This window comes from Pezoporus wallicus, unplaced genomic scaffold (genome assembly GCF_028554395.1).
Source record: "Pezoporus wallicus isolate ANWC-B61680 ecotype Strahan unplaced genomic scaffold, APGP_CSIRO_Pwel_v1 contig_6155, whole genome shotgun sequence".
Lineage (NCBI taxonomy): Eukaryota > Metazoa > Chordata > Aves > Psittaciformes > Psittacidae > Pezoporus > Pezoporus wallicus.
Window position 1 is genome coordinate 1756823 of NW_026637610.1, and position 20690 is coordinate 1777512.

The 20690-nt window shown below is 36.4% G+C and overlaps 1 protein-coding gene across 36 annotated transcripts in view; it reads left to right on the forward strand.

Annotated features, from left to right (window-relative positions):
• RBFOX1 (RNA binding fox-1 homolog 1) overlaps positions 1-20690 on the forward strand; it is a 1274017-nt gene that overhangs the window by 998029 nt on the left and 255298 nt on the right. Inside the window, exon 1 of one of the 36 annotated variants that reach the window (XM_057406630.1) lies at positions 3800-4084. The exons of 30 other annotated variants lie outside the window; for them this stretch is intronic. In XM_057406630.1, the coding sequence (XP_057262613.1) occupies positions 3941-4084 (144 nt within the window). In that variant the 5' untranslated portion in view covers positions 3800-3940. Of the gene's footprint in view, positions 1-3799; positions 4085-16977; positions 17001-20690 lie in introns of those variants that run through there. 5 more of the 36 variants (XM_057406619.1, XM_057406628.1, XM_057406618.1 and 2 more) reach the window with 5 other exon arrangements.

Below are 20690 nucleotides of genomic sequence, written 5' to 3' on the forward strand. Positions count from 1 at the left end.
CTGTTTCAGATCTTTTTTGATGCAAAAGGTTTAAGTGATTAGGCAGTTTGCTGTGATAATTCTAGTGGTGAACTTTTGGGTTGAATGTTTGTAAATATGAAATTTGAACTTAAGTCTTGAGAAGTTGACTATGACATCACAAATTGAATGGATGATTTTGAATGAAACACGTTATACTAAATGCATTGTAAATGATGAGTGTTTTTGTATTTGTATATTAGCTGTGAGAAATGCTGTTGGTGCTTTCTTCTATGTTTCAGAAGTTCTTTGGTTTCCTGGTTTTATTTGCATATTCAAGACAGTTCAGCATATTGGTATTTTTTAAATGGCAGTCCCTCTGGATGTGGGAAGAGGGTGCATTATCTGCAAGTTCTCTGCCTGTGCTGTACACCATGAAAATCCAAATAGGTTTGAAAAGGAAGTGTTGCCTCTCACGGTGATATAGTAGGCATTGCACATGAGGTGGATCTATTATTACTGTGGAAGAACTTTTTATTTCTCCATTTCTAATTGAACTCCCGCAGAGGATGGCTGGGACTGTGTAGATCGGTAGCCTTCTTTTATTTTGAACAAGGTTTGTGGTTGTTGCTAATTGATATGTAATTGATATCAGTAACTGAGTGTGGGACAACTGGGTTCACTTACTGACCCAGCAGAGCAGCGCCGGGGTAACTGGAAGGTGTTCATATGCTGTAGGTAATGTGGGCTTTGCAGTTTCACACATTGAATTTTGTAGAATAAGGGAAAAATCAAGATGTTAATAATTTGCAGATAAGATATTGATGGGTTATATGCTGTTCTGTGAAATTGCATAGTAGTTACAACGATACTGTCAGTGTGTGTGAGGATAGAAGGTCAGATTGTGTACAGTCATTCATGGATCTTTGGCAGACTTGTGGTGGTACTTACTGTATATATGGCCATAACTTAGAATGTGGTTATGATTAATGGGTTGGGTTTGTTAGAAGAGTGCCTATAGACAAGGAAATGGCTTTAAAGAAGAGACATTGATTTTATTCTTATAAAAATAAAACGCATTTTGTTACCTTTTGTTCTTTTTCGATATAACGACAAGTTATCTTTGGAAGGGATGAAAACTGGCAATGACTTTGCCCTGCATTTCTTGAAGTAGCATATATCAAGCTCAGGAGTTCTCCTTTTTTAGGTCTCATACACTACTGAATTACACATGTTTATTTATTGTTTCTCTGTATAGAGATGATTTGGATAGTTAAAACATTAATGTTTTAGTTTTAATAATATGAATATACATTTGTAACAAAATAATAGTATTTTGGGTCATAATTTTCTTACTTGGAAAAGTGTGAAAATTAAGGATAAAAGACCAATGAGAAATTTACAATTAAAATTAGCTCCATTTACGCTACTAAATTCTCTTGAAGTAATTGTTCAACACACTGCTTTTAAGAATTTAATCTGTTTTATGGATGTCCTTTTAGCCATAAAATAGTGCAACAGACAGAAGAAACTTTGCTTAACCATCACCATGTTCCAGAACTTCACTTTGGGAAATTGGATAGATTTATATAGTTCAAATGGTTTGGCTGGAATCATGTTGCCTTTGGATCTGACATAATGTGGAACGAGTTGGTTATTTGCCTCCTTACATAACGTATTTGTTTTTCATTAAACATTTTGATAAGGTCTGATTAAAGTACCATGTATTATTTATGGTATTTCATATGAAAATGAGCTGAAGGGAAAATTCTATCAGCTTAGGTCATTTGCAGAATAACAGCCTCTCTGTGCTAGGAAAAAAAAAAAAAAAATGAAGAAAAGCATGACATACTCCTGTCAGAACAGGAGACTGCTGAAGGCAGAGAGAAAGAATGAAAAAAGGAGAAAGGGCAGAGAGAGTCTTTGATTCTCCTCCTCCCTCTCTCTTTTGCTCTGTGGTGTGTGTGGGCTTTTATGTTGGTGGTTTGTTTTTTAGTTTTGGGGTTGTTTGGGGGGGTTGTTTGGTTTTTTTTTCTGATACAGAACAGCACAGATCACTTTATCTAGGCTGTTCTGGTAGATCAGTCCATGATAAACTGAAAAAGCGTGGGTGCTTCTTAAGCTTACAATCCCTGTATTGTAAGTTTGTGCATGATTGTTTTGGTGTTGATTGCTGAGTTGTAAATACACTGGGTTTGTTGTATTGACTGCTTTTGAAAAGAAACTTGTGTAATAACTGATTCTGCTGGAAAATTGTCGGTTTTGCATGAAGAAGACTTAGTGGATCTAAATCAGTCTCTGAAGCTTGTGTGGGTGCAGGTATGTGTGTGCACATGCACAATGAAAAGGAATATTTTTTAATATAGCACCTCAGTTGCAGTGACTTTTTTATCTGTTTCCAATGAAGAGGGGGGCTATTATTTGTTTTTAAGTGTAGATCTTAATATGAAATCAGTTATGCTGTTGATGAAGTGAGCTTCTCTTGCATGTGAGTTATTTATTTGTTGTTGTTAACATTAAACTGTTGATCTAAGGTGTGTTTTTTTTGTGGGAGTCAGCTATCCTAAGAAATAGGTAATCTGAACATTTTCTGCAGTCTTTTTAAAAGGAACCCCTTCAAAAGCTCAGGTGATGCTTTGAGGTTTGACCTTTCCTGAAGAATTAATATTTAATTCATTTGTCAAATTGTAATTAAAAATAGGGTTCTGTTATACCCAAGTTGTGTCTAAGGAGTAAAAAAAAATAAAATAAAATATAAACCTGTAATATAGAACCTCAAGGACAAACTGTAATATAAATTATTTGATTTGCAGGTCACATCCTACTTTATTACATAAGGACTAACTAGACCTACTAATGAATAATTATTACTCCATAAAATAAAGGGGGGGGGGGGGAGGGGGAAGAAAAAGCCTGCAAGAGTGGAATACTAATTTGAGGTATCCCTCTCAAAGTAAAAAGTAAACATTACATTCTGAAAATTGCAACTGTAATTTTTCCATGTAACCTGATAGGGCAGCTCTTTAGAATAGATTGACTGGCTGTCAAATATATTTGAAATTTCAGAGGAGATGGGGTTTAGACTAATTTTAAGATCCAGTCTTTATCCAAGCCTGCTTCTCTCCCCCCAAGTAAAGTAGATAGAATATGCCACAGAATTTTGTTTTATTCCTAGTGTTTCTGCTGCAGTGGTTACACAGATATTTCACAGTTCCGCTGTAATGCTTTTATAGGCTTCTCTGGGAAACTAGTTGGTGAATGAAACATAGATACAAAATTAATGTGTATTTTAAAAAACTCATTTACTGACAGCACTGCATATTTGCTAGAAGCCTCTTGACTAGCCAAGATTCTTTCACTTCCCTACTTTGTGCCTTCATACTTTTGTGCTTAGAAGGGAAAAGCCCATTTTATGTCAGGTGTGAGTACTGGGAGGGGGAAAAAAAAAAGTGTGTGTGTGCGTGCAGAATCATAACAGGCATTCAGTCCCAGCTGGGCAATGACACTAATTGCCCAGATCTCATGGATGCCTGTGATGCAGCGCACTCACTTTCTCTCCTTCCCTGTCCTCTCCAGGGATTTTTAAAATGCAGTATTTGAATTTTGGTGAGTGGTAAAGACCCTGCCCTAGGACCCATTTGACAAATGAGAAGCTGTGCAGCATCAGCACCAGCCGACTGAGCCTCACTGAGTCAATCTCTCTCTCTCTACTAGTCAGCAGCTACTGTTGTGAGACAAGCTTCAGCTCTCTGTCATTGAGGAAGTTCCATTTGCTCATCAATAGGCTGCAGGCTGTGTCTTTTTTTTTTTTTTTTTTTTTTCCCTCTGTTAAAAATTCGTAGTTTAAACCTACCAAGTTGCCTTAGCCGATGAATTTAGGGATCTAGCGCCGGGGAGAAAAAGGCATTCAAGAAATACTGTTTCTTACTTAAATAATTAAAAGGGAAAAAGCGTAGTGACAAGACAGGGCAAACGTGCTTGCATGCAAGCCCCCTCACTTGTTCTACGTAGGCTTCAGAGCAACACCATGCAGCATCCCCTTACGGGTGCAACCTGCGTGGCACTGCCGAATGTGGGCATGTGTCCCCAGCTCTCCTGTGCCTTGACTTTTATGTACTTACAGCAGGTAAGTTTGCTTAACTTTTTCTTTTCCTATAGTGCCTGCTTTGTCAGCATTGCTTGGGGGATTTGTAATCTTTGAGATATATATTCTGTGAATAGGCTGTATAAATGTCTCCCACTGTGTGGAGTGACTGTTGTGCCTGCACTTAAGAATGGTGAGAGTGAGTAGAAAATGTTTTAACAGAGCATAAACCCCTTTGCATAGCTTCTTTTTTTTTTTCTTTCTTTTTTTTTTAATGGCTCTATTGATGCTGTTTATAGATATTTAACACAGTACTTTGACTGCATTTCTTATGGATACTGTTGCAGAGTTTCAGCCATAAAGGACTGCTCTTTATTCACTTGCAGGCATAAATTATACTTCTAATGTAAATGTGCCCAATGGCAATTTTGTTTAAGCCTTCTTTGAAGCCAGGAATTTTAAGTCTGTGTGAAACATGCTGCTGATTAAAATCAAGCTTATTTTTAGTTCACCAAAGAAAAAAAGAAAAAAAAAAAAAGCTGTATCTGTGCAGAAATAATACTTCTATCACTGAAGTATATTGGAATGGGTTTTAAAAATGGTCTGATATCAAGGAAAATAATACCAATTTCTAGTCCATTTTTAAGATTTTTTTTTCTTTTAATTCATTTCTTGTAATTTTTGCCTCAGGGCTTCGGATTTTTTTCCTACATATTTCCACCCCTCTCCTTCTCCAGTTATTTATTATTTGCTACCCTCTCTCTGTTACAACATGAAATAAATAACTGGATAATAACACATTCTTTTTTAAACTCGTATTTTGGAATTGTGATTGTATTCTACTACTCTATTTTATAACTGAGTCAACCATTATAGAGGGTCATCTAGTAAGCATGTAGAGCAAAGACAGAAATATGTTATAATGCAAAAAAGATTAATCTTTATTCTGTTACTTTCTGCTGAAACTTAAGAGAAAAAAATTCTTGTGCCTACTGTAACAAATAGGGGCATTTCTTCCAACTTCCACTACAATAGTTTATATGCATATTGACTTCCATGAAACCATCTCTAACTTTATTTCTTTATTTACAAATGCCTGAATGATGTTTTACAGTATTTCTTTTTGTTCCTGAAGATGAGATAAAGTTAAAGCTTATTTTTATTTCAGAATATTTGTTTTCTATTGCTGCTGAGAGAATAGAACTTAAATGTTTGCAGATTATAAACCCTTCTGTAGCTTTGTTTTCTTTCCTCCTTCAGTAGTGTAGGCTAAACCATTTCTGACTTGGAGCATGGGAGTGAGTTCATAATAACAGATTCTTGTATACGCCCTAGATTATACATGTATGTGGGAGGGATTCGTATGTGTGCAATTAGAATTTGCATCAGATAAATATGATTTATTTAATATTTAAAGAAATTGCATGTCTTAACTAAAGTGCATGCTCTTAGTACTTTTGTATTCTGGATATGTTTTAGAAATTACATTTGTAGATCAGTTTTAATGATCCAGTGTGACTTATGCACTTAGTATACAAAATGTACTCCTGTGTTTTGTTGGATTTGTTCATTTGAGTTTGGCAAACAGCAATTTGTATGGTAAAGATCCAGCTTTTGGAAGGAAAAATGTGAATTAAGGTGAGAGGTCAACATGGCCACACAAGGAGCTGATAAAAGATAAGTTAAAGATGAGATTAGGTGCTAAAATAACCTTCCTGTATGAGGTATTGCAGTATCATTATGCAGACACATCTATAGTATAACACTGCTCTAAGGTTTAAGAAACTGCAACCATAATGATTACTTTAAAATAGTGAATTCAATTCCATCTATTCCATTTGAGAGAAAGATGAGAAGTGATTGCTAATGCACTTCACAAAGTGCTGTATCTAGCGGATAATTTTTAACTCTTTAAAGTGGATTAACTGGCACACTGAGAGTATCTTTTTTTTCTCTTTTTTAAGTGTTGGCTTTCTCGCCTGGTTAATCCTATTGTCAGTTTGGGATCATTCTGCCTCTAGTAATCACAATTATGTTTAAAGTTTAAAAGTCATCTGAATTCCTGATGATAATTTTCGCAGGTTTAAAATTCTCTGCTTGTCGTTTCTTTTGATCGCTGGTTGGCATTTTAGATATTCTGGATTCCTAGAGAGGTAATTTTCATCTTAATCCAGATATGATTTATTGTTTTGTGTATTTGGTTAAGTATTTCTTAGGAACAATTTTACATTATCTCAAAATTAGTCAGGCAGAAAGATAGTACTGTAGTGACATCGCTTACAAAGCTAAGGTAACATGGTTCTAGTTTCAAATAGGAAAGACTAAGAACTGGTTTATATTTTTGAAAAATATTAATAAACTTTTACCATGCCAGTCTAACTGGGCTTAGTTAGTTTTGGTTGTTCGGGTGTTTTTTTACTATTTTTCCCCATATCTGATAATTTCTAGCAAGCCTACAAAAAGATTTATATGTTTAGGGCACATATCACTATTTCAGTGAAACTGTAGATATTATAAAGTTGTGTATTGATCTTAAATACTGATAACTTAAGAGCTTTATGTGGCAATTTAATAACTAGTGATTTCCCCCTGCCTGTGGACCCAGTGACCAGCAGTATAGAGACACTATGTGAATTTACCGAGGACTCTATAAATTGCACTTCAAATATGTCTGCTCACTTGCACCTCAATTAAAATTAATTCAGATATATATATTATAAGTAAGCTCTTAGTTTTTAAACTTTACTATTTAGAATCTGTTAAAATATTTGTTCTCTGGTTTTGTGTGCATCTGCCATATACCCTAGTATTCTGTCACATGTAACTTTAATAATTGGATAGGTCTTTTCTGAAAGACTATAAAAGACATCATGTTCTTCTCAACTTGGGCAGATGAGCCCTCCTGACAATAAATATTTATGTGGCCACAATTATGGTGGTTTTCTGTGGAGCTGTAGTAGTCATTTTGGAAAATCCGTTTTTTGGAAGTCATTTGGTATTGGCCATTATTTATTTGCTAAAGTAACACTGCTTCGTCAGTTTATTTAGTATAAATGGATAAATTGCTTTCCACAGAGTACATACAGAAGTGCTCTACTACTTGTCCAGGGTGAGAAACTTAAGTATTTGCTCTGATACCTGACAGATTATGCACATATATCATGTTTTAAGAGCTTAGTGAGGAACTGAATCTTTTTTAAAAACAGTTTGTGCGTACAGGATGTTAAAAAACATTTAAAGCCTAACTGTTGAAAATAAAATTGAAAATAAATAAAGTTCAGAGGCCTAGTTCACATTATAGATGAACTGTTAATCAGATATTCACTAGAAAAAGACATCAGAAACTGAAGGATGCTTCCAAGATAGTTGGGCTATTTGAAATGGTCTGAAATATTTGGCTGTTCTCTTACTAAGATGCTTCTAACTTTAGAAATTCAGAAAGAGTTTGCAAACATTAGAACTGAAATGACTGTATCGGTGGCAGCAACAAACAGAAAGAGAATACATGGTTTTGATCTGCAAGTTTTTACTGTATCATGATAAAGATAGGGACAATTGGGAAAATAGTAGATATGTTTGGATTAGAATTTTACCTGGTGTCAGTATTTAAAGATACAGGAAAAGGGAACTTGGATTTGCAGTGCACTCTATCATTTGGTTATATTTATGGTGTTAGCAACAGCTAAATACATCTATTTTCTTCTCCTTACTAGTGCATATTGATGCAAGAAATAAATTCTGACCACAAGCTTAAATCAAGTGCTAGCGGGAAGTAATTTTTGCAGCAAATTTTTGACCACTTGTAAATTGGGATTTAGCATGTATTAATGGAGGCTTAGTTCTGTTAACTGATGTTTCCCTGTGACAGATACTTGCCTGGACGTAGAGTTATTTAGCTGTTATTTTCTGAGTAAAGTCACAAAGTCACCTGTGGTTTTGAAGCATCACATAATATTCCATGTCATTCTGTACAGTGCTGCTGTCATTATTTTAAAACTGGTACTTTTTTCTTTCTGTTTAATGATGATAGATGTGCTTTGTTTTAAATAGTGAAGTGGTTTGTACAAAGGGTAATTCCTCTTAAATGGAGCAATTGCTCATAGTGGACATTCACAGATCGAAAACGATTGAACTGAAACTTCAATATCAACCTTTTCTGTCTTTAACAAGAAAGTAGTTCACGGTACAGCTCTTGTATCAATGGTGAAAAAAATCTACCATGAAAACAAAACAAACCCCAACAAACTCCCCATCTCTACCCCAGCTATTCCATTAGTGCTTACATGGTAAATTAATGTAATTTTATTTGGGCCTTAAGCATTATGGCTATAGAGAAAAGATGAATTCCCCACTCAGTTACTTATGTCATGCTTCTAGATCTCATGATTTATAGGAGCCTGAAACACTTTTTATCAAATTCTTTCTTCATGGCTTAATTCAATGTTGATTTATTTGATAGCCTTTTCAGTTGATATAGTCAATATCATCAATAATGGAATAAGGATTAGAACAGATTATCTTTGTGCTAAAGTTATGTAAAGAATTAGAATGGATGGGCAATTCCTGCCTACAGTTTACCCCTTTTATAGAGCACAAGCATACCAGTCGCTGAATGCCACCATTACAGTTGCAGTTCTGAATATGTGTGTTTTGCATTTTGTACTTCAGTGAGCCTTCAAAGGAGCAGTTGTGTTAGTTGAATTCAGTAACTGATGTTTTATGATGACACTGTTTAAATCTATCATGAGAACACTGCCTTTCTTTACTAGTCCATTTATAGTACTCATTCACTCTGTGGCTCTCCTGTAAGATCAGTTATCTGACCTTAGCTCATGAAAATTTTAGGCATCTGTTCACTTACAAATTGGAGTCTTTGCACAGTTTTGTTCCCCGGTCTGCTATTTCATGACAGTTTTCATGTGAGAACATACAACCTCTGCTTATGACTGCATGAGTGAAAAGAAGTCCATGTTACTAATGCTCACTCACCATCTGTTTTTCTTACAGCTGGGCCTTGAATAATTGTCCAGTAGCTGATGGACCAAGGGTAGGCAATCTTTTCAGGGTTTTCTGATTCATTTAACCAGCTTCCCTGCCTCAAGAGAAACAGTGCTTGTTTATTCATATGGTAGGGTAAAAAACTGTACTCTGGCAGATAAATCATAGTGCTGTTAAAACAAATAAAAGAATTGCCATGCTACAGACTGTACAGTGCGGCTGTATGTGCACCTCAGGGGGCAGTGTGGCACTCTGGGAATTCTGTGGGAATGAAACCGACCCCCAGGTGGGAGTGCAATTGTTGAGTCCCGAAGTACGGTTAAGGCAGAAGTAAGGAATGATGCCTTGATGTGCTGTTTATCTTAATTAGGGGGTGAATAAGATGGTTTCGTGTTCACCAATAAACTTCGAAGTTGGTATTCGAGACTCCACCTCTGATTCAAGACAAATTTACATGTTGACAAATCTTTTTTCTCACAAGAGCTGTTTTGTTGTTTTCCAAAGACTAATGAGAAGTGGCTTAGAGATCAAGTGCTATAGCAGTACTCATTCTGAATGAGAGCTTGTTTGGGGCATTTAACGACAGCTTGTCAAACAAAGTCAGTCTCTTCTCACAATAGCAAGAGGAGGTGCTTTAGTTAAGTGCTCCCCTCTTTAAATACTGGAAGAAGAAAAGGGGGGGGAGGAGGGGAAGGGAAAAAAAAAACCAAACCAAAACCCACACGAAACCCCTTTAGCCAACCAGAATCAGTTAAGAAGGTTTCTTGCTGTTTTGGATTGTAAGAGCCAGAGCAGTTGCAAAGGAGCTTGCACGTGGCAGACGCAGGTGAATATTTTTGGCTTAGAATCATTGTTTTTATAACAAGGCTCTTTGAACATTTTAAAACACTTCAGCTGAAAAGTGATGGCTGGATTTTCTGTTGTGAGCTCTTCCTAAGTTGTCACTCTTCATTGCTATTTGCTAGACATGTCTGTGGATGGTTATTTTCTAAAAAATGTATGTGGTCTGGTATTTTATGCCAGGGAAGGTTCGTGGCAGTTTTGTAAGCAGGGCAATTGGTCGTTATTTCATTCTGTTTGTTTAGATTTTTGACCATTAGCCATGCAACACTAGATGATGAAGATTTTTGCTTTCAATGAGTGCAGTTCTGAACTGGTAAATAAGTACTATCATCATGTTAATATTAATTCCGTTTAAGGTATTTTTTAAAGTATTTAATAAGTAGGATAAATGAAAGTGATGGAAATTGTGACACTAGAATTTATCACCTTCCTTTATAGAGTTAGAATAGTGTTAGTGGAAAGCAGAAGTCAACACCCTCTAAGAATCCTTCAAGCCTTCCTGCCTTTTAAAGGTGTATGTGCGATTGATTTATCAGGTTTAAAGTGTGATGTGTAGTACAAGAGCTCTCTTGAGGAACTCCTGTCATTTCTTTGCTAGCATTGCTCATTTGCCTCTGAGTTGCCTAGTGCAGCACCATTGACTTCTTTTACATTTTGCTTCCCCTCCTTCTCTGTCAGTGCAGTAGCCCAGTGAATTTAATTAGAAAAAAATAGCATATCTAATGTCTGTAGTATTCTGACTAGTTGTAGTTGGGCCTTTGGTCTTTTGCACTATAGCAGGCTCCAGCTGTGGAGAGATCTCACTGTGTTTTGATCCTCCTCGTTCTCGTTGTGTTGAACACGTGCAGAATCAAAATTAGGTACTGTAGTAAGAACTGAAGCATTCAGTGAATTATTTTTTGTTCACAGTGAGTCACTGACTTATTTTTTCCCCTAGATACGGAAAGAAGGTGTGTGGTACTTCAGAATAGAAATACTTCAGATGTTCAGATGCTCATGAGTAAGAATGCAAGTGCTTTCATCTTAGATAATTTTTTAAATTTACCTTTTGACCCTTTATATAAAAACACACCAAAAATTGTTGGTATTCCTATCTGTAACAACTTGAATATGCTTTTTTTCTAACTGTGCATAAATTTAACATACCTCATAAAGATTTGTGAGCTGTATCTGTGGTTCTTACATACCTTGCCTCAGTTCCTTGCTGATTTGCACTAACATTATTATTATTACTACTATCATAACTATTATTATTTCATTTTGAAGACTGCTTTTATTTTGCTTCATAACCTTTTCTTTTATGCTACCTGCATTACCTGTCCTGTGGCCAGTAAGACTTCATTAAATAGTTAATTACTCGTATCGATTATTGGCATGAAACTTTCATCACAAACAAGGTTATGTTTTCATGATGGCACTTTTTTTTAAGACACTGTGAATTTGAAGTGTTCGTTTGAAGTAAGTTTTCGTAATCATTACAGAGGGAGGCAAAAAACTGGTTAAAAGTTCTCAGAGAATAAGATCTCCTCAGAAGAGAGCTAGTGTGAAAATTTGGGGGTGAAGTCAGGCAGCCCCTACATCCAATGACTCTCCCCTCCTTTCTAAAGCTTTTTTTTAATCTTGTCATGTGTTAGTGTTATCTCTGGGATGTTACAGGGCTGCATTGCTCAATTAATGCTCTATGGCAGGAGGAGGAAAAAAAATGTCTCTCTCTTGTCAGAAGTGAAGTTATTTACTTTCAAAAACTGACAGAATAGCACTGCAGGGGCTTCATTTATTTCCGTTCAGAATGTCATTATTGTGTAATGCAGAGGGACTTGTGCATGCATTGCAGGCTTATTCATGTAATCTTTAGTCTGCTGGATGGCTGTAGAGTGTAAAATGGGACACTGGAATGTTACCTTGCTCTGACTTCAGCTCATTCACTTTTGCAAAGCTGCATTCAAAGTGTCTTAAATATTTGCTACTTAGATGGCAATAAATTCATTTGTCAGTGATGCTGCTCTGGCCCAGCTGAAAGACTGATTGTACCCTTAGTTACCTTTATAATATCTGTTATTTTTCCTGATGGTTAGCTTATGGTTTCAGGCTGCCTTTTCAGCGTTGCCCTCTGTGTCATACTCTTCAGTTTTTTGAAGTCTAGTCCCAAAAGGAGTATTTTAGTACAGCATGTTTCATGAAGACTACTTGCTATTTCATTATGTAGTTTGGAAAAACATTCAGCATTCTTGTTGTTGTGTTGTATATACTTCAGGGGCAAGGTGAGTTAGCTAGATGTTCCCTATCCAAGTTCAGTGTGTGTTGCTGCAAAAATACAGGAGTGCAATTCCAATAGTTTTGGATTATTTTTCCTTTCCCATTGCTACCATCTTTTCCAGCACTGGTTAGGAAATCATGCTTGGCGCATGCGCATGAAACTGCCTGTTGCTCTGTGGAAAGATTTTGGTACATCTAAAGTAAATACACAGATAGAGCTTAACTTCAGGATTTCCTCATGCCCAGATGTTGCTTTGGAAAATTACTTCATTTGTAGAGAAATCACCTTTTTAGTGGTAGTTGATTTTTTTTTTTTTGTTATTGTTTTTAAGACTAACCTACCTTTCAGTAGGTTTTTTTCAGTTGGGTTTTTTCAGTTTAAAGTGGTAAACTAAGCACTTTAAAAATTCAAAATTTATTTAATAATAGTAGATTTTATTTGAACACAGCCAGTTTTTAAATGAGGGGGAAAGGATTGCACTTCTAAATAAGCTTGCTTGCTTCTTTCCTTCTTTTCTCTTCCTTTTATTTGCAGACATAAAATCCAATAAATTTCTATTGCAGTTTCTGGGCTTGGGGGAGAAAAAGGAGAGGAAAAGTACAAAGCTATTGGGAAGCGTCAAACACAGAGAATGATGAAGTACATTTCATAGCAGCCAGTTCCAACCCCAAAATCCCTGTTGTGCAGGAAGGCTTTCCAGCTCACACAGGAAAGTCAGCCATTGCATGGCATAGTATTAATGATTTATACACCCTGCACTGCTGCTTTTGTTCACTAGCAGAGCCAGGTTGTGTTAATAAAGGAATTTCAGGGAAAAGGGTCCCAGCATGCTGAGTTGTTTTGCTCAATGTGGTGGGTACTGCCTTCATAAATCGAAGGAATTTAGTGCTTTACAGCCCTTCACAGGTACTGAGGGTGGTGTTTTTTCTTGTTTTTAATCTGATTCACGTAGGAATATTTGAATTTCTATAAAGAACAAATGAACTACTGGATGAGGTCTCTCTCAGCTGTTTTAGGGTTGACTGATTTGCTTCACAGTGGCTTTGTACTTCCACTTGTTTTCCATTTGGTATTTATGCTTTATGGTGTTGTCTATGGAAAGAGGCTATCATGGTTTTTTTAACATAATGAAATGCAGATCACATTATTCTGTTTCTCAGAAATAAAGTGTAAAGGCAAATATGTTTGCAGTAAACAAAGAAATTTTGTACTCTTTATCTAAAAAACATTAATTCTACTTATTAAAGCATTTATCCTTTTAAAATCAAGATTTTTTTTATTAATTAGCAGAAATGTGCTTCCATGTTCTTTTGCAATAAATGCGTTAATTTTCAAAGATTTTTTATCTGGAAACTTTGTTTCATAATAGTAACTGTTGGATTGGGTATATAATTTTGTATTAATTTACATAATGATTCTTTTTAGATAGTGGATTGATATTGATTTTACTTAAGAAAATATGTATCTGCATTTGATTATAGAAATGAAGGGTGGTTTCAAGAAAAGCTCTCAGATTCTGTCATGAAGTATTAAACGATGTTATTGCACACTTCTAGAAAATGACCACTTGGTTTAGTACTTAGAGAATTTCATCTTTAATTTCCATTACTCCTTTGCAAAGGTTGGGGTGTGAGGTGGGTGTAGAAAATAATTACAGGGAACGTGTTTCGCATTTAAAGGGAATCTGGCTTTCCATGGGAACCTTAGGACTTTGTATTACACAGCAGGCACAGTAGTTTTAGTCTATTGGGATCATTCAGAGTCATTGGTTCATGTAGCTTTTGCTTACGGAAAATATGACTGCCTGTCCTGGCTTTGTTACAATAGAAAACACGGTTCCCTCCCACCTCTGTGGAAGTCAACATTGTCGAATTGGCGCTCTATAAGTTAAAGCTGCTTAATGCTGAGAGGAATTTTGTGTTTGTAGTTTGTTCTGTAGTCTGATGCCAGATAAAAACCTTCTTTTCCATTTTCATCACTGGTTTAAATATCACAGATTAATGCAAGACAGGTGCCCAGTAAATGAGGTTTATGTTTATAGAATACCATTTTTTTATTTGTTTGTCCTCTATTATTTGGGTGCGTGAGTGTTTCATTGTATTTAATTATGTCTGTGAGGCATAAGACAACAGTCAACATCTGCTCTATTGTTTCTTTGGTTTACAGATAGCTTTGATGGGTTATTAAACAATCTATTTTTCAAACAGAAAACAGGGAAATAAGCTGCACCAATATTATGTAATTTTGTAAAGGTACATTATGTAATTAGCTGTCTAATATTTGCACAATAATCTTTTATTTTGGTTGAATAAATGCTATTCTGTTAAAAAATAATCAATGATCTATGGCAGTTTTTATTTTATAGTGTACTTCTAGTTTATAATATATGGGTTAAGTTGATTTTGGCACTACTAAATTGATTTTACCATACATTTGATATTGAAATAATGCTCTTGAGTTGTGAATGCTAATACAAAAATCAGAAATGCATATTAACTTCTGTTTATTACTGAAACAGCTGCCGATGAACTCTTACTGCTTACAGGAACAAATATTAATTAACTTGAATTATTTTTGAGAATGAGTTTGCACTGTTGCTAGAGCATCAGCTGGGGAGAGCAATGCTCAAACTGCTTTTACTCTCGCAGGTCTTAGGGCAGAGCAACCCTTGGTACTTCCCTGCCAAGGGAGATTGTGCTCTACAAGCAGGGAGACAACACTGTAGAACTTGACTCTTCTACAAATGGATTTTCTGTTGGAAGAGTGCTTGTTTTATTTCCTGTTTTGAATTTCTTTGCTTTATTTTAATGTACCTGTCAGCTGTTCTAACTCTGTCTACCTAATACTGATGTCCACTGTATTCACGCTGAATGAATGAAGGTAAATCACTGAAAAATTCCAACTACACAGTATATGATTGGTTTTGCCTCAAAAATGAAATGAGACCAGACCTTTTGTAGCTTTTATCGTTGCAGAAAGTCACCTATTAAAATGCTAGAGTGCATGAGTTTGTAGTATTTTGATGGCTGCTGAGCAGCCACTGTGTACCAGCACAGAGCTACAGTTGCCTCTAGCTGTTTCTTACATGTGTACATCCTTTGAAATGCTGTTAATGTAGTGTGGTGGGTTTATGTACACAGGTTTTCCTTTGAATAAAGTTGTTGAATAGAGTTTTAACATGAGCTAATCTACCCCTTGTATATATTTAACAGAATTCACAGGAGAAAAAAAAAAAAGGTGTAGTAAGCATAATTAGAAAAGTCCACATTATTAACTGTCATGTAGGACTGATGTTCTGGGTGATTGTTTAAATGCCATTTTCCATAATGGCATTCAGCTTTTTGCATAGAAGGAAAATTCCTCACTTTTTTTGTGCAAGAAATTTGTCAGAAGTACTTCATCTCCCTCTCACCTATCTATGTGCATCAGCAGCAGAAGATGTGAATGAAAAACAGGGATTTCAAATCTGTTCCTTCTAGTGTCAATAAATGTTCCTCAATAGATTTGGAGGATTACACTTGCAGTTTCGACTCTGCACAAACATATAACAAATAGAAACTCCAACAGGAGCTTGTAAATGAAGTTTCCTAACTAAAGGAGGAATGTGAGGGTAATGCTATTTTAACTTTGAACACTTTGAAAAAGATGTTTCCAGAAACTCACTGCAGGGTGGTGGTGGAATTGTGATTTTGTTTATGGGGTTTTTTGGTTTTGGTTGGTTTGTGGGGTTTTTTTCCTCTGATGTTTATCGCAAAATGCTTTGTTAAGGTGTGTCTTTTAGGAACTGCTCGTTATAAACAAACCTGTGTGATTGTATACAGCCGAACCAAGCATGCAGCTGTCTTCAAGTGCATGTGTGGAAATGGATTATTCATAGGCTTTTTCCTGGTATGTAATGCAGAGATGGATTTTAATGGGAGAAAAAAAAATAGGATCAGAATTTCTGCTATGGTAGATCAACACAGTTTATTGACTTCCACTAATTAGGTTATCCTTGGCTTTGCTGTGAACTTCATGCATCGTACAGGTTATATGCATTTTCTCTCATCATCATGTTCTCTTTTATTTTGCTTGAGAACAGTTTTAAGTGCTTATTTGCACTAAAATTATACAAGTGGTGTGTTCCCACTTCCAGCTTTCTGGAAACACTAAGGGAAAGTTATTTTCACAGATTTATGACTGAGTTACAGCAGGCAGCATCTGATCTATAGAAATGGCAGACCCTAGTTATCTGTATAGCGTTATGAGGAATTAGGACTACAGAGCAGAAAATAGTTCAATGTTTTGTTTGTATAATCTTAAAAAGCTAATCAGGAATGAATAATAGGGGATAAGCTTTTATTACTAGTACCACAAATGGCCAAATAGATTAGTAGACAACAAAAACTGTGAACTTCCATTGCTTATGCACTAGTACTAGATGACTCAAGCGTCTGAGGAAGCAGGCTGTGAAAGAAACCTATCATTAAGAAAAAAATTAAAGGAATTATAAGAACCTTTGAAAACTCTGTAAGAAGTCACTAATCCCAGTTGACTCATTAATTAGTCTGAAATCTGGCAATTCTGTAGAAGCAGCTATGTAGCAGTTTTCTGACATTGCAATGCCAGTGAGATAGTCCACTAATAGCACTTATAATGCAGATGTGCAGAAGCAATGTGGGAACAACAGAATATCAGCTTTCAGTGCAGTTAGTGTTTGTTGAGCAGTGCAAGTCAAAACTTGCAGAGAAATATTAAACTTTTTGTTTTCATTTGTTCCTGGTGTTCAGTAATGTGTATTTTGGTGTTTTGCTTTTTTTAACTCAACAGTATCATGGGTTGTATTTCTTCTGGTTAGAGAAAAATGACTATTAAGAAAAGGTAAGAGGCTCTTAGTCGAAGAGTTTGAATTAAAGTTTTTGTTTCTGGTCCTCCTGTGTTGTGTTACATTGCAGGAGAGTTACTCATATCTCAGATCTTAGAAGTAGACTACTTCTTGTCTTATTTCTTGCAGCAATAAAATCTTACTCCAACTACTAAGCTTAATGTCAGCTGAAGTACTGATTTCAATAAAAATAATCCTCTTCTGTTTTCTTTCTCTGTACCAGTCCTTGGCTGGTATCATCCAAGGGCACTGACAAAGGTTGATTAAAACTAAATGAAGGTGAGATTAAAAAGGCCATACTTTCTTTATTTCCTTCTAATATAAAATGGAATTAACCAAAAGTAAAAGACAGAGCCTCGGGCGAAATGGTCTGCTGTGAGGCATCCCTGTCCATGGCAGGGGGTTGGAGCTAGAAGGTCTTAAGGTCCTTTCCAACCCTAACCATTCTATGATTCTATAAGTAGATGGCAGGAAAGGCTCTTCCCATCTGGCATTGATACAAAATTGTTATGGTTTTCCGTTCCCAAGTGCTAATTCTATCCTATGCTGTTATTTGCATCAATAGTAGGGTCCCCAAAAGTTTACATTGCCCTGAGGAAGTTGTTGTGAGAGATATTAGAAATCATGTATTTGCCATTAATGCAGTATCCACCATGGCTGCTGAAGAAAATCACCTGTTTAGTAGAATAGTTACTTAGGACTGGAATACATAAGGGATAAGTAGAATATTGTCTAAGACGTCTTGGGGGATGGGAGGAAAGAAAACACATGATGTGATTTTAAGGCGAGATCTGTTTCCTGTATTGCCAGGAATTTTTGTTGAAGCTTAATCCATGGAACTTTCTTCTTTCAAAGTAATTTTACTGTGTATTAGCTGTTTGCATCACGATGACTGTAGAGAGTAGGAGAGCAATTCCCGTCACATTGTCATGGCCTCAGTCACAAACCCTCAGGCTATGGGAAGGAGAGATCTGACCCCTCTGGGGAGAAGGCAGGTACTCCTCTGCCATGTAATCTGTTAGCTGGGTCGGCCTGAAGAACAGCTACCTGTAAGACATCAGGCTGAGCTGAGGAGTGGTGCCTGAATTGCTGAATGTGGGACTAAGTGTGTCTCCAGATAGTTGCATTAAGAGATACCTGTGAGACTGAACTGACTTCAGATATAAAGTAGCAAAGAAGTTGAAAAAAGCTTTCTTAACTTTGTGGTATTCAGATTTTGAGGCAAGCTTCATATCTACTGTGCCTTCTAATGCTTGCAGCCAAATCCTGCCTGCCTCAGACGCTCCTAGCATCTAGTTCTTGGCTAAACTTAAAAACTATTGCTGATCTTTTGAATAGAGCTGACTTAGAGCTTACATTAAATTGAATGCCTTCAAGTCTTGATATTTTATCTCTGGAGAATATGGAATTTGTCAGTTGTGAACAGAAATTCTCTCTTATCCTTTTACAGTCCTGTAGGGTCTTTATTATTTTGGGGTTTGAGGAGGTTATTTCTCCAAGGCACCCTGCTCACTTAGGATATCTACCCTATGCTGGTTTCTGCAATCAAATCATTGCACTTGGCACAGTAGGGTGCTTGAATGATGTATTTATACAGGCAGGAGGCATGATTTAATACCATCTCATGATTCACGATGCAGTCCTATTAATATGAACATTACTCAGGGGAATGAGTAGCTGTTACTTGTCAGCAAATCCCAAGTGTGTTAGGGGGGTGAAGTTGTATTGAAAGATCCTCACAGTGATACTCTGATTTTCCCAAGGGAAGCAAATGAAAACTGTACTTTGATAAGTAATGAGCGTGCTAATCGGGGTCAAGAAGAAGTCATAGCTTCCTGTGATAGAGTAGTCAGAAGATCCTCACTTCAGCAACAGAGAAGTCCGTTTGACTGGATTTGGCAATAAAAATACGTGGCTATCCATCATCTCCATGTAAACGAATCCTCATAGATAACACTGACAGGCTTGTCTGTTCTAGAATACACTGTTACATTCCTGAGATCCTGTTTTATGCACGTTGGCATCAACAAGGCAACAACCATAAACGATATGGAGTGAGGCTGATGGTGTGCTCAAGTACTAGCAAAAATCTTGTGTGAAATGGATGCTGACCTAGAATGGCACTGCTTGGGTGTATCACTGGGATTCATGAAGAGTGGATATTGATTAGAAGTCAGTCTGTTACTGATTTGCAAGAAAAGAATTACTTTGTTGCTGCTGGTCTGTATTTGCAAATGAATGCACTCAAAGGGGAAGATTAGAGCCTGTTCCTACCTGTTGGCAAAATACATTAAAAATTACATATTTCTTGGGCATCTTTTATCCAGCACATGAAAAAGAAGACTAAATGAATGAGAACTGAGATTAACATATATGAAAGTATGATAGTAATTTACATTTTGTGAAGTACATATGTATAGTCCGACATTCTTAAAAATCAAGATCTGTGTGGTACTGATTATCATTTATGCCACTGGAAAATGTATGTCATTTTCAGTAGTTTGGCTGTGTAGCTTTGTGATGTCAAGCATGAGATCTTGAAGGTGTCCGTTCTACATTTCATACAGAATTTTCAAAACTGCTTAACTTCACATAGATCGGAGGCTTATCTCAACTTTTAAGAAATGGCAGACAAACTAAAGAGCAGGGTTGTGAAAGATACCTGAAGTAGCCTGGAAATGGGAAAGAGTCTATTCTCAAATAAGCCAGTGGTGGAAATACAATAGATTTGGTATGCTATCCAGCCAATAGGAAATATTAATAAAAGCCAGTATGAAACTCTTGTCAGAAAAGGAAGGCAATATGATGATCATAACAAAAATAGTGAAGATGTTTGCAATGCATCTTTGGTGTTGTGAATAAGTAGCTATGTGCACATGTCAAAATCAACTCTTGGTAGTTAAAGCAGTAGTATTTCCCTCCAGATCTGCAGCTAACTTTTCAGAGTGATCCAGGACAATAGGGTACAGAGAAACTCCCTTGACAAATAGAACTGTAAAAGTGGCTTGCATCACTGTGTGTGCTGCACCACTTTCTGTTTTAGATGATTTTCTGTGTGACTTCTTGATAGACTAATGTTACCCTTCTTCCTAGTTCAGTGCCCAGCACATTAAATAACTCAGGTTCCCAGATTTATCCTGCTTTAATTTTGAGATGAATGCTGGCACAAAAAAAAAAAAGAGAAATCTGGTTGTGATTCAGAATCATTCAAATTCATATGAAAACACAGATAAGTCAAAAGGCACCTACAGCTCTTTATTTGGTTTGGGTTTCTGTTGTTTTGTTTTTTTTTTCAGGGGGTGGTGGTGCACGGATTGTTCCCTGGTTTTGTGCCATGATACATATGGATGATGACAGATCCTTACATTTCTGTGGTAGCCAAAGGGAAGTCCAGGCACAGAGGCATTCCTTAACTCCATTTTTTTAACCTGTTTCCTCTCTCTAGCATACATTTTTTTTGCCTATGTAAGTAAATGTGTTTTGTGATTCACTGAAGAGTAACTCATTCTGTCTGCTATCAGGAAACAGATATGTATCTCTAGCAATGTAGGCTAAGCAGGAGCGGAAGGTTTCTAAGGGTGGAGAAGAGGACAATGTAAAAATCTCTGCCTTCACACGTTCCTGAAAAAGTGGAGCTAAGTACGTGTATACCTTATGAATGTGTGTGTTCTTTGGCACTACTGTCA